The 14,641-nt window shown below is 45.4% G+C and overlaps 1 protein-coding gene across 2 annotated transcripts in view; it reads left to right on the top strand.

Annotated features, from left to right (window-relative positions):
* poc1bl (POC1 centriolar protein homolog B (Chlamydomonas), like) overlaps positions 1-14,174 on the top strand; it is a 65,144-nt gene extending 50,970 nt beyond the window's left edge. For both annotated transcript variants that reach the window (XM_070881090.1, XM_070881091.1), the window contains exons 8-11: positions 247-378; positions 8,945-9,055; positions 13,138-13,290; positions 13,389-14,174. In XM_070881090.1, the coding sequence (XP_070737191.1) occupies positions 247-378; positions 8,945-9,055; positions 13,138-13,290; positions 13,389-13,517 (525 nt within the window). In that variant the 3' untranslated portion in view covers positions 13,518-14,174. The remainder of the gene's footprint in view (positions 1-246; positions 379-8,944; positions 9,056-13,137; positions 13,291-13,388) is intronic.
* Positions 14,175-14,641: the final 467 nt, after the last annotated feature.

Genomic DNA, 14,641 nt, shown 5'->3' with positions numbered 1-14,641 from the left:
AACCCAGGTATCGCTTCAGGACAAAACTGAGGCAGTCGCAGCCCAGTTGACCCTGCAAAGTCGTCGTCTTCAAAATTTGGGAACTAGTGTCTAAGTGTCATTGTACTCAGAGTCATGTCTTTTAACCAACATCCCAGGCTCCACCATTATCTCTGGATACATCCTATTAATAGAGAGTAAAGCAGAAGCAGTTAATCAGTGTGAGATTTTGAAGGGTTCACTGTAGGGAGTATTTTTTTATTCCAGGAAAAATATGGAGATATTTCTGAAAGGAAACTGCTCCGAGACCGCTTAAAGTGCAAGAGTTTCGACTGGTATTTGAAGAAGATATACCCAGAATTGCATGTGCCAGAGGATCGTTCTAACTGGCATGGAGCGGTAAGCAGACGTATCTTTTATCCCTCCGAAACCATTTCTGCCCCTGTTTAAAGGGAAAGTTAATTCTAATGGGCAGTTACAAGAGCAAAATACTGCGGATGCTGGAATCTGGAATAAAAACAGAAAATGCTGGAAATTTCAGCGGCTCAGGCAGCATCTGTGGAGAGAAACGGAGTTAACGTTTTAAGTTGATGCCCCTTCATCAGAACTGGAGAGTGTTCGGAAAGAACAGATTCTTAACCAGCACTGAAAGGGGGAGGGGAAGAAAGAACAAAAAGGAAGGTCTGGGATAGGTTGGAAGATGGGAGAGATTAGAGAGACAAAAGGGATGATGGCTTAAATTCAAATGGTAAAGCTAGGAGTTAGAAAAACATTAGTCAAGATCGGGTGTGAATGGCGGAATAATGACCAGCTGCCATTAGAAACAAGGAGAAAAAAAGAAACAAACAGGCTCTGGGTCGGGGGGGGGGGGGGGGGGAGAATGATTGGCAGCGGCTGCGCTCTGAAATTGTTGAACTCAGTGTTAAGTCCAGAAGACTGCAAAGGGCCCAAACAAAAGATGAGGTGCTGTTCCTCGAGCTTGCATTGAGCTTTGTTGGAACAGTGTATGTTATGTATGTAATTATGTAATACTTGCCACCAGAGGGCACGACTGTTGGTCCTAATGGTCACCTGCACACACATGCAGGGCCATTACAAAAGGTTGGCTGCCATGTTGTTTTGGCACTCTGGAGTTGTAACAAAGACGACCAAGGTCACAATAAGTTTAGCTCACAATACTCGGCCTCGTCGAGTTCTTCTATAGACAACAATTGCCGACGAGTAACAGAATACGAGTCTTCACGCAACCATGGCTGCCGTTGGAATATTAGACAGATTCATAGAGGGTGATGATTGGGAAGCCTTTGTCGAGCAGCTCGACCAGTACTTCGTGGCCAACGAGCTGGTAGGAGACACCTGAGACGCCTCGTGGGACCTTGCGATTTTGGAACTGCGTTGGGGCAAATGCTGCGGGACTTTTTCGTGCTGGGCATCAGCCACGAAGTCATTCTTCGAAAGCTGCTGATTGCCGAAACCCAAACCTGAGCAGGGCCATCGCGATTGCCCAGGCATGCACGGCCATGGACAATAACACCAAACAGATATCTTCTCAACATCGAAGCTCACCGACAAGTAAGTACTGTGCATAAAATGACGTCACTAGCAGGCCGAACTGCATATGGCAGGACCTATACGTTTGCAGCTGCAAGACCTGTGATGACTTGGAGTCTGCCATCGGGGGCAAATGTGAATCCATTAGCACCGTGTTGGCGCTGCAGGGGTAATCATCGGGCCCATCAATGTCAATTCAAGCACTCCAGGCAGCGCAATGATGGGGCACCTCCAGCGCATGTGCAGACGTGCTGCGACCTATCACGTGGCAGAAGATGATCGATCCGGCGCGGATCACGCAGCACAGGCAACTCAACCCGAGGAAGAAGTGTATGGGGTACAAACCTTCACCACCAAGAGCCCTCCGATAATGCTGAAAGTCAAATTAAATGGAGTTCCAGTGTCCATGGAGTTGGACACTGGTGCAAGTCAGTCAATAAAGAGCCAGAAGGCGTTCGAGAAACTCTGGGACAATAAAGCACAAAGGCCCAAAATGAGCCCGATTATGCAAAGCTGCCTACCTACACCAAAGAGCTCATACCAGTCATTGGAAGTGCAGCAGTGAAGGTATCAAATAATGGAGCGGTGCATGACCTATCATTGTGGATTGTTCCAGGCAATGGCCCAATGCTGTTCGGCAGAAGCTGGCTAGAAAAGATTAGATGGAATTGGAAAGACATCAAAGCACTATCTTCAGTGGATGACGCCTCGTGTGCTCAAGTGCTGAGCAAGTTTCCCTCGCTATTCGAACCAGGCATCGACAACTTCACAGGCATCAAGGTACAGATCCATCGAGGCCCCGATGCACAGCCCATCCATCACAAGGCTCGGGCGGTTCCGTACATGATGAGGGAGAAAGTCGAGATTGAACTGGACAGACTCCAACGTGAAAGAATCATATCGCCAGTCGAGTTCAACGAATGGGCCAGTCCAATTGTTCCAGTGTTGAAAAGCGATGGTACGGTCAGAATCTGCGGAGACTACAAGGTAACGATTAACCGAGTCTCACTGCAGGACCAGTACCCGCTGCCCAAGGCGGATGACCTGTTTCCAACGTTAGTGGGCGGGGGGGAAGTCGTTCACCAGGTTGGACCTAACCTCCGCCTACATGACACAGGAGCTGGCTGAATCTTCGAAAAGATTGACGTGCATCAACACGCACAAAGGACTGTTCATATACCACAGGTGCTCTTTTGGGATTCGCTCAGCTGCTGCCATCTTCCAGAGTAACATGGAGAGTCTGCTGAAATCGGTTCCACGCATCGTTGTGTTTAAAGACGACATCCTGATCACAGGTCGTGACACCACCGAGCACCTGCACAACCTGGAAGAGGTTCTAAGTCGACTAGACAGAGTGGGATTCAGGCTGAAACGCTCCAAGTGTGTTTTCCTGGCGCTAGAAGTCGAATTTTTGGGGAGAAAGATTGCAGCAGACGGCATCAGGCCCACGGACTCGAAGACCGAGACCATCAAGAATGCACCCAGACCACAGAATGTGACGGAGCTGCTTTCGTTGCTGGAACTCCTCAACTATTTCGGTAACTTTCTACCTGGGTTGAGCACATTGTTGGAGCCTTTGCACATGTTGCTACATAAGGGTGACTACTGGGTTTGGGGCAAATCTCAAGACACAGCCTTTGAGCAGGCCAGGAACCTGCTATGTTCAAATAAGTTACTTGTACACTATGACCCATGTAAACATTGAGTGCTAGCTTGTGACGTCTCATCGTACGGGATCAGCTGTGTGTTACAGCAAGCCAATGTATCGGGCAATCTCCAACCGGTTGCATACGCGTCTAAAAGTCTCTCTAAGGCTGAGAGAGCCTATAGTATGGTCGCGAAAGAGGCGTTAGCATGTGTATATGGGATTAAGAAAATGCACCAATACCTATTTGGATTTTGGTTTGAGCTTGAAACTGACCACAAGGCGCTCATTTCGCTGTTTTCAGAGAGCAAAGGTATAAATACCAATGCTTCATCCCGCATCCAAAGATGGGCACTAATATTATCTGGTTATGACTGCTATTCACCACAGACCAGGCACTGAAAACTATGCCGATGCTCATAGCCGGCTACCATTACCCACCACTGGGGTTGAAATGGCGCAGCCCGCAGACTTGCTACTGGTCATGGATGCTTTTGAGAGCGAGGAGTCACCCATCACAGCACGCCAGATCTGGACCAGGACCAGCCAGGATCCTGTACTATCATTAGTAAAGAGTTGCGTCCTAAATGGGAACTGGTCGGCCGTTAACGGGAAAATGCAAGATGAAATTAAGCCGTTTCACCGATGCAAAGATGAAATGTCCATTGTGTCTTATGGAGTAATCTCGTGATTTTGTCAAAAAAAGGCAGGGAAACGTTTATACGTGATCTACACAATACCCACCCAGGCATTGCCAAGTCGCATGTTTGGTGGCCCGGCATTGACGCGGACTTGGAGTCATGCATGCATCGCTGCAACACTTGCTCGCAACTGAGCAATGCACCAAGGGAGGCTCCACTGAGTCTGTGGTGATGGCCCTCCAAACCGTGGTCCAGGACCCACGTAGATTTTGCCGGCCCCTTTTTGGAAAGGTGTTCTTAGTAGTTATGGATACTTACTCCAAATGGATTGAATGTGTAATCATGTCATCCAGCACGTCCACAGCCACCATTGAAAGCCTCCGGGCCATGTTCGCCACCCATGGCTTGTCCGACGTCCTTGTCAGTGACAATGGACCATGTTTCACCAGCTCGGAATTAAACAAGTTTATGACCCGCAATGGCATCAAGCAAGTCGGATCTGCTCCGTTTAAGCCCGTGTTTAACGGTCAAGCGGAGCGGGCAGTCAAACAATCAAGCAGAGCATGAAACGCGTGACGGACAGCTCCCTGCAGACCCGCTTGTCTCTCATTCTGCACAGTTACCGGATGTGACCCCACTCGCTCACCAGGGTTCCCCCGGCAGAGTTGTTTATGAAGGGAGCCCTCAAAACCAGGCTCTCCCTAGTGCACCCGGATCTTAATGATCACTTAGAAACCCGGCGACACTGGCAGAACATGCACCACGATCGAGCAGCTGTTTCACGTGACGTTGATGTTAACGACCCTGTGTTTGTCCTGAATTACGGTCATGGTCCCAAGTGGGTTGCTAGCACTGTTTTGGCGAAGGAAGGGAGTAGGGTGTTTATAATCAAGCTGTTAAATGGCCAAACGTGCAGAAAGCATTTAGATCAGACCAAATTGCGATTTACTGACAACCAGGAACGACTTGAAGAGGACATCACCATCGACGATCCACCAACACACACCCAACCAGCAATCGACCTCGCTGTCAATCACGAGGATGAACCCACCGTTCCTGACAGTCTGGTCAGATCAGCCACGGTGCAGTGCAGCAATGGTCTGGCCAACTCGCACACGCCAGGGTTTGAACTTAGACGATCAACCAGGGAGCGAAGGGCTCCGGATCGCCTCAACTTGTAAATAACTTGTACTGAAGACTTTGGGGGGGGGGGGGGGAAGTGATATGAATGTAACTATGTAATACTTGCCACCAGAGGGCGCGACTGTTGGAGTCCTAATGGTCACCTGCACACACGTGCAGGGCCAGTATAAAAGATTGGCTGCCATGTTGTTTAGGCACTCTGGAGTTGTAATAAAGAAGACTAAGGTCACACTAAGTTTAGCTCACAGTACTCAGCCTCGTAGAGTTCTTCTATACACAACAGTGTAGGAGGCCGAGGACGGAGAGGTCAGAGTGGGAATGGAGTGGAAAATTATCATCATCATCATCATAGGTAGTCCCTCGGAATCGAGGAAGACTTGCTTCCACACCTGAAGTGAGTTCTTTGGTGGCTGAACAGTCCAATACGAGAGCAACAGACTCTGTCACAGGTGAGAGAGATGGTCGTTGAGGGAAGGAGTGGGTGGGACTGGTTTGCCGCAAGCTCTTTCTGCTGCCTGCGTTTGATTTCTGCATGCTCTCGGCGTTGAGACTCGAGGTGCTCAGCGCCCTCTCGGATGCACTTCCTCCACTTCGGGCGGTCTTGGGCCAGGGACTCCCAGGTGTCAGTGGGGATGTCTCATTTTATCAGGGAGGCTTTGAGGGTGTCCTTGTAGCATTTCCGCTGCCCACCTTTGGCACTTTTGCCGTGAAGGAGCTCAGAGTAGAGTGCTTCTTTTGGGAGTCTCGTGTCTGGCATGCGGACTATGTGGTCTGCCCAGCGGAGCTGATCGAGTGTGGTCAGTGCTTCAATGCTGAGGATGTTGGCCTGAATGAGGACGCTGATGTTGGTGCACCTGTCTTCCCAGGCGACTTGTATGATCTTGCGGAGACATCGTTGGTGGTATTTTTCCAGCAACTTGAGGTGTCTTACTGTACATGGTCCATGTCTCTGAGCCATACAGGAGGGCAGGTATTACTACAGCCCTGTAGACCATGAGCTTGGTGGCAGTGTTGAGGGCCTGGTCTTCAAACACTCTTTTCCTCAGCCGGCCGAAGGCTGCACTGGTGCACTGGAGATGGTGTTGGATCTCGTCGTCAATGCCTGCTCTTGTTGATAGGAGGCTCCCGAGATATGGGAAGTGGACCAGTGTGTCCAGGGCCGCGCCGTGGATCTTGATGACTGGGGGGCAGTGCTGTGCGGCGAGGGACAGGCTGGTGGAGGACTTTTGTCTTACGGATGTGTACCATAAAGCCCATGCTTTCGTATGCCTCAGTAAACACATCGACTATGTCCTAGAGTTCAGCCTCTGCATGTGCGCAGACGCAGGCGTCGGCTGTGTACTGTAGCTCGACAACAGGGGTTGGGGTGGTCTTGGATCTGGCCTAGAGAAGGCGCAGGTTGAACAGGTTCCCACTGGTTCTGTAGTTTAGTTCCACTCCTGCGAGAAGCTTGTTGACTGTGAGGTGGAGCATGGCAGCGAGAAAGATTGAGAAGAGGGTTGGGGCGATGACGCAGCCCTGTTTGACCCAGGTCCGGACGTGGATTGGGTCTGTGATGGATCCGTTGGTGAGGGTCATGGCCTGCATGTCATCGTGCAGCAGGTGGAGGATGGTGCCGAACTTTTGGAGGCATCCGAAACATAGGAGGGCGCTCTAATTAAAGCACCAGGCGACCGGAAGTTCAGGGTCACACTTGCGGACTGAATGGATGTTTTTCTGACGAAGGGTCATCGATCCGAAATGTAAACGCTGCTTTCTCTCCACAGATGCTGCCTGACCTGCTGAGATTTCTAATGGGCAGTTACCTACTTAGCTTCTCTCTTCAAGGGAGGAGCATTTTTAAAAGGTCTGGGGAAAGGCAGGAGAATAGGACTAAATGGATAATTCATTCGCAGATTTGAAGAAAGCATGATGGGCCAAATAGCCTCCTGTGCTGTAAAAATACGATTCAGCATAGTTTAAAAAATAATAGCGCGTTTGGAGGAGTATATTTTACCCATAAAACTTACTTTATCTGCAATAAACACTTTAGATTGAATTAGTTACCGTAGCATCATAGCATTTTTTTTAAATTATTTGTTTCTGGGATGTGGGCATCGCTGGCAAGGCCAGCACTTATTGCCCATCCATAATTGCCCTTGCGAAGGTGGCGGTGAACCATCTTCTTGAACGACTGCAGTCCTTGTGATGAAGGTACTCCCACAGTGCTGTTAGGACGGGAGTTCCAGGACTTCAGCCCAGCGACAATGAAGGAACGGCAATATATTTCCAAGTCAGGATGGTGTGTAAGATGGAGGACTTGCAGGTAGGTGATGGTGTTCCCATGTGTCTGCTGCCCTTGTCCTTCTGGTTGGTAGAGGCCATGGGTTAATGAGGTGTATAGAAGAAGCCTTGGCAAGTTGCTGCAGTGCATCTTGTAGATGGTCCACACTGCAGTCACGGTGCGCTGGTGGTGCAGGGAGTGAATGTTTAAGGTGGTGGATGGGACGCCAATCAAGTGGGCTGCTTTGTCCTGGATGGTGTCGAGCTTCTTGAGTGTTGTTGGAGCTGCGCTCATCCAGGCAAGTGGAGAGTATTATAACACACTCCTGATTTGTGCCTTGTAGATGGTGGAAAGGCTTTGGGGAGTCAGGAGGTGAGACACTCACCACGGAATACTCAGCCTCTGACCTGCTCTTGTAGCCACAGTATTTATGTGGCTGGTCTAGTTAAGTTTCTGGTCAGTAGTGAGCCCCAGGATATTGATGGGGGATTCGGTGAGGGTAATGCCATTGAGTGCAATGGGGGGCGGTACTTAGACTTCCACTTGTTGGAGATGGTCATTGCCTGGCACTTGTGTGGCACGAATATTGTTTGCTACTAATCAGCTCAAGCCTAAATGTCATCCAGGTCTTGCTGCATGCGGGCATGGGCTGCTTCATTATCTGAGGAGTTGCGATGGAACTAAACACACTTCAATCGTCAGCAAACATCCCCACTTCTGACCTTATGATGGAGGGAAAGTCATTCTATGCACAGAAACAACATTCGCACCAACGAATTCTGTGCTGGTATTTCTCTCCCCACGGAGCCACCTAGTCTAATCTCACTTTCCTAGTTACTCCCCATACTCTTTCAAGCACACCTCTAATTTCTCAGGCTATACCAGACTGTGCACAACCTTGGCATGCTATCTGGGCCCCACATTGAGCTTCCGACCCAAATCCTCTCCATCACAAAGTCCCCCTACTTCTACCTCCATAATATTGCCCATCTCTATCCCTACCTCAGCTCACCTTTTACTGAAATCTTCATCCATGATTTTGGATTGCACGGAGACTGATGGCTCTTTATTAAGTACAGTGCAGATCTCAGTAAGAATATTTTTTTAAGTCCCAAAGAAATTAGTTATCAAACGTCATTAATCAGATATGGCAATTCAGGCCGTACTGTGCCTAAATATTTAGGTATAAATTTATAACTGGTATAAATGCAGGAATTTGTGTTTTCTGATCTTGTGCATGGGGATGTGGCACTATGTCAATGGGCTAAGTGGAGTTTCAGAAGACATAACTTGGGAGCGGTGCAAACGATTGAGGAAATTTGCATATAACGAGGTTCTGGCGCTATTATGCCAACAATTACAAGGAAATTCTAGGCCTTGGACACTAATCAGATCGCTGTCTATTTTCAGCATCGAAGGACTGGGGGAAATAAAAAGCTTTGTGTGCCAACGTTATGTGGCTGAGCACATCTAATTGCATGGATTTTAAATTTGATGCAATACTGTGATAACTATGAGTTAAGTTGCATCAATGCTGCACCAGCTATATTTTTAGTATGTTGAAAGGCCATCTGATTTGAACACCGTTTAATATTTACTCTGCTGTCTCACTGGAATGTTAACCATTCACTCGACACCTAGATATGTGAATGGATCTGACTCAGAATATATTCAATGTGTTGCTTTTACTGGATAGTTTTTAATAATGGGACACTTCTTCAGATTCGCAGTGAAGGGATTCACTCAGAATGTCTGGATTACAATGCACCAGATCATAGCCCTGTCGGAGCACATCTGTCTTTGTTCGGGTGCCACGGTCAAGGAGGGAATCAGGTGGGCACTACTGTTTTTGTAACCATTCTGGTCTTGGGACTTTCTCATTGTAATTATGTAGAGCAAGAAATGTCTTGTATGTTTTAAATATTTGCATTGAGGTCTTTTAAAATCATGTGCTGGAGAACATGGCCAATATTTTATAAAAGGAAATGTAGCAGCTTTTACTTGAAAGGTAATATTGGCAGGAATAGGGGACACAATAAAACTTCAATATAACAATTTGGATTTCACAGCATTGAGGGATGAGTGAGGCAGTATTGATGAACTGATGCGCTGTAACCAGTTTTTTTTTAAGGGGCATTGTCAATAAAATGGATAGCTACTTTGCATCATGAACATATATCAATTACTTTGGCTGAGATTTCCACTGCAGTTAATGTGTGCATTACCTACAGGGGAAGCGTTCTGTTGAACACATGGATCAATTTTACTGTCACTGAATATGGCTTTGAACACAGCAGCATTGTTCAATCATGAAAGTACTCAGGACATAGTTTTATACAATTTTGGGGTAGGGAAGTCGAATACAGTAAAACCTCATTTAAGCCAGAAATGTGGGGTACATAACAATAAGTGGGATTCAGCTTGCAGGGAACATAAAAACTGACTGCAAAAGCTTCTAAAGATATGTGAAGAGCAGAAGATTAGTGAAGACGAATGTAGGTCCCTTACAGTCAGAATCAGGTGAATTCATAATGAGGAACAAGGAAATGGCAGACCAATTGAACAAATACTTTGGTTCTGTCTTCACTAAGGAAGACACGAATAACCTCCCGAAAATACTAGGGGACTGAGGGTCTAGCGAGAAGGGGGAACTGAGGGAAATCCTTATTAGTTAAGAAATGGTGTTGGGGAAATTGAAGGGACTGAAGGCCGATAAATCCCCAGGGCCTGATCGTCTGTATCCCAGAGTACTTAAGGAAGTGGCCCTCGAAATAGTAGATGCATTGGTCGTCATTTTCCAACATTCCATGGACTCTGGCTCAGTTCCTATGGATTGGAGGGTAGCTAATGTAACCTCACTTTTTAAAAAAGGAGGGAGAGAGAAAACAGGGAATTATAGACCAGTTAGCCTGACATCAGTGGTTGGGAAAATGTTGAAATCAATTATTAAAGATGTAATAGCAGCGCATTTGGAAGGCAGTGACAGGATCGGTCCAAGTCAGCATGGATTTATGAAAGGGAAATCATGCTTGACAAATCTTCTAGAATTTTTTGAGGATGTAATTAGTGGAGTGGTTAAGGGAGAACTAGTGGATATGGTGTATTTGGTCTTTCAAAAGGCTTTTGACAAGGTCCCACACAGGAGATTAGTGTGAAAAATTAAGGCGCATGGTATTGTGGGTAATGCATTGATGTGGATAGAGAACTGGTTGGCAGACAGGAAGCAAAGAGTAGGAATAAACGGGTCCTTTTCAGAATGACAGGCAGTGACTAGTGGGGTGCCACAGGGTTCATTGCTGGGACCCCAGCTATTTACAATATACATTAATGATTTAGACGAAGGAATTGAAGGTAATATCTCCAAGTTTGCAGCTGACACTAAGCTGGCTGACAATGCGAGCTGCGAGGAGAATGCTAGGAGGCTACAGGGGGACTTGGACAGGTTAGGTGAATGGGCAAATGCATGGCAGATGCAGTATAATGTGGATAAGTGAGGTTATCCATTTTGGGGGCAAAAACACATAGGCAGAATATTATCTGAATGGCGGCAGATTAGGAAAAGGGGAGGTGCAACGAGTCCTGGCTGTCCTGGTTCATCAGTCATTGAAAGTTCGGTACAGCAGCGGTGAAGAAGGCAAATGGTATGTTGACCTTCATAGCGAGGGGATTTGAGTATAGGAGCAGGGAGGTCTTACTGCAGTTGTACAGAACCTTGGTGAGGCCTCACCTGGAATATTGTGTTCAGTTTTGGTCTCCCTGTCTGAGGAAGGACGTTCTTGCAATTAAGGGAGTGCAGCAAAGATTCACCAGACTGATTCCAGGGATGGCTGGACTGACATATGAGGAGAGACTGGATCAACTGGGCCTTTATTCACTGGAATTTAGATGGATGAGGGGATCTCATAGACATGTATAAGATTCTGATGGGACTGGACAGGTTAGATGCGGGAAGCATGTTCCCGATGTTGGGGAAGTCCAGAACCAGGGGACATAGTCTTAGGATAAGGGCTAGGCCATTTAGGAATGAGATGAGGAGAAACTTCTTCACTCAGAGAGTTGTTAACCTGTGGAATTCCCTGCCGCAGAGAGTTGTTGATGACAGTTCATTGGATATATTGAAGAGAGAGTTAGATATGGCCTATATGGCTAAAGAGATCAAGGGTTATGGAGAGAAAGCAGGAAAGGGGTACTGAGGGAATGATCAGCCATGATCTTATTGAATGGCGGTGCAGGCTCGAAGGGCCGAATGGCCTACTCCTGCACCTCTTTTCTATGTTTCTATGTTTCATTCTCTGGTTGGCAACTGTGGTTGGGAAAATGTTGGAGTCCACAGTGGCGTGTCACAGGGATCAGTGCTGGGACCCCCAACTATTTACAATCTATATTAACGACTTGGAAGAAGAGACCGAGTGTAACGTAGCCAAGTTTGCTGACGATACAAAGATGGGAGGAAAAGCAATGTTTGAGGAGGACACAAAAAATCTGTAAAAGGACATAGACAGGCTAAGTGAGTGGACAAAAATTTGGCAGATGGAGTATAATGTTGGAAAGTGTGAGGTCATGCACTTTGGCAGAAAAAATCAAAGTGCAAGTTATTATTTAAATGGAGAAAGATTGCAAAATGCTGCAGTACAGCGAGACCTGGGGGTAATTGTGCATGAAACACAAAAGGATAATATGCAGGTACAGCAAGTGATCAGGAAGGCCAATGGTATCTTGGCCTTTATTGCAAAGGGGATGGAGTATAAAAGCAAGGAAGTCTTGCTACAGTTATACAGGGTATTGGTGAGGCCACATCTGGACTACTGCGTGCCGTATTGGTTTCCATATTTACAAAAGGATATACTTGCTTTGGAGGCAGTTCAGAGAAGGTTCACGAGGTTGGTTCCAGGAATGAGGGGGTTGACATATGATAAAAGGTTGAGTAGGTTGGGCTTCTACTCATTGGAATTCAGAAGAATGAGAGGTGATCTTATCGAAACATATAAGATTGTGAGGTGGCTTGACAAGGCAGAGAGGATGAGACTAGAACTAGGGGGCATAATCTTAGAATAAGGGGCCGCCCATTTAAAACTGAGATAAGGAGGAATTTCTTCTCTGAGGGTTGTAAATCTGTGGAATTCGCTGCCTCAAAGAGCTGTGGAAGCTGGGACATTGAATAAATTTAAGGCAGAGATAGACAGTTTCTTAACCGATAAGGGATTAAGGGGTTATTGGGAGCGGGCAGGGAAGTGGATCTGAGTCCATGATCGGATCAACCATGGCCTATTTAGGTCTATTCAGAACAATGTGACTTGAAAACATCAAGTCAAACCGGTGACTAAGCTATGAATGAAAGACTGGATGACATACTTCCCATTTGAATTTTGTGTGTGAGGGGTTAATTTGAACATTGTTTTGCTGCAGTTAATTTACAAAACTTATTACTTTTCTTTGGGGAAAAAGAGAGATGGGCCAAGTAATGAGTGATGTGAATCTGAATTAGTCGAACCACAGTAGGTGAATCGGTCATACAGAATAATTTTTTTCTGTGTAAGAGAGGTGAAAGGCACATGTGTCATCAGTTCTACCTAATTGGCTCGTCCTCAAATTACACTTCCAGTATGCAGAGTTCCAACAGAGGCATTTGTTACTGGTGATTAACAGCAAATAGTGAAATGATAAGGTACGTTTTGCATTGTAATGGTTGTTATTAACTCCAGAAGGATGCATCATTAACAATACCACAGAAAACCAAACTTAAGTCTAACTGTTAAGAGCCTGAGAATAATTTTACACCAACTCGGTGTTGTTCCCTTTCCTTGTTGGTGTAAATTATAAAATATTTTTTCTTGTCATTTTAATAAAGCAATTGATAATTTTACTACTTTCAGGACATGTTATTTCATACACAACTTTTCTTGCTTTAAAAACAGTATTTTGAATATACATCTAGAAGGGAGATTCGCTTTAATTCTGTGACTGAACTGTGTGCAGAAGTGATTGAAGGACAGAATTCCATTGGAATGAAGTATTGCCCAGCCGATAACACTCCTGTTCTGGAGTCTATTACATGGGAATTTAAACCTGTAAGTAATTAACTTATAACTATAAAGAAAATATATGCCTGCTTGTTACTGATGTACCACATGAATGTGCAATAGATAAAACTATTATTGATTTACAGGATGGAACGATCTTCCACCCCAAATCCAACAAGTGCATTACTGCTAATCGCACTCCTGAAGGACGGATGGATGTGGAAATGAGACTTTGCAATTCACAGGACAATAATCAAATCTGGCATTTTGAATAGAAGGACTATTCACAATTTTCCAGAGCAAACCTACAAAATGCTTTGACTTAAGTACCTATCAAAGTCAGATCAATGGTAAATGAACAGTTAATATTTAACGCACAGAAGCTAAATACAAATTGTATCACCGTTGTGCCTAAAAAGACACCTGCGGGAGGTGGGGGAGGAGGGTAGGGGCGAAGGTGCTCGGTTTGGGTGGATGCTGTCTGTTTTTGAATGCCAGTCATTCTGCGTGGTATTTGTTTCTTGTGTCTGATTCTTGGTTCTCTGTGGGTTTTGATTTTTTTTTTTCTTCCTTGACCACTGCTCCAGATAACTGAAACTAATCAAACTGCTTTGTGGATTAAATTAGTCCATGTTGCTGTATGATTTGTACAATCTTGCATGATTTGCTTTTCTATTATTTTTAAAAAGGGAAAAAAAGATTGCAGGCTTCAATCTAGACCAAATGAAACAATTCACTGTTTCAGAATGTAAAGAGAAATTTTAGATGTCAAATTTTTACTGAATTTATAAAATGTGGTTTAACATACAAATTATGAAAATGGTAAAAGGGTTAAGCAGTCTAAAGAGCACTTGCAATGCAGGAGCAAAGGGACAGAACAACTTGTGCAAATAAAAAAAAAATGCATGAAATAAACTACTGTATTTTAGAATTCTGTACGAATAAATTATTGTTTTTAAAAAAAACATTTTTGTGCTGATTACCAGTTCATAAAGCACACACTGCTTCTATTGATAAACTTGCATAAAACCATGATGCTTCTACAGTATTTTGCTGATGCAGTCTTGCATAAAAGTATACTTCTTTACATATTGCTTAGAACTATAATACTTTTGGACCATAAGGCTTCATGATTCAGGAGAGAAGCCAGAACAAATCTGATCATTTCATTCTTGTCTGCTGATTAACATTTAATAGACAATATTTAATGACTAACAGAATAAATAATTTGGTAACATGGAGTATTAGAATGTAGGATTCATGCCGACAATCATCTCAACCATCATCAATAAGGATGCTCCCCCGCCAATGGCTCAGTGCCACAGAATAGGAAGGTCCCAGGTTTGATCCTGTTTCTGTGCTGATAGCTTGAATGGCTGTGGAAGTGCAACAACTGGCC

The sequence above is a fragment of the Pristiophorus japonicus genome, chromosome 5 (genome assembly GCF_044704955.1).
Source record: "Pristiophorus japonicus isolate sPriJap1 chromosome 5, sPriJap1.hap1, whole genome shotgun sequence".
Classification (NCBI taxonomy): domain Eukaryota; kingdom Metazoa; phylum Chordata; class Chondrichthyes; family Pristiophoridae; genus Pristiophorus; species Pristiophorus japonicus.
The sequence above is the reverse complement of the archived record's forward strand: the minus strand, read 5'-3'. Positions and strand labels throughout refer to the sequence as shown.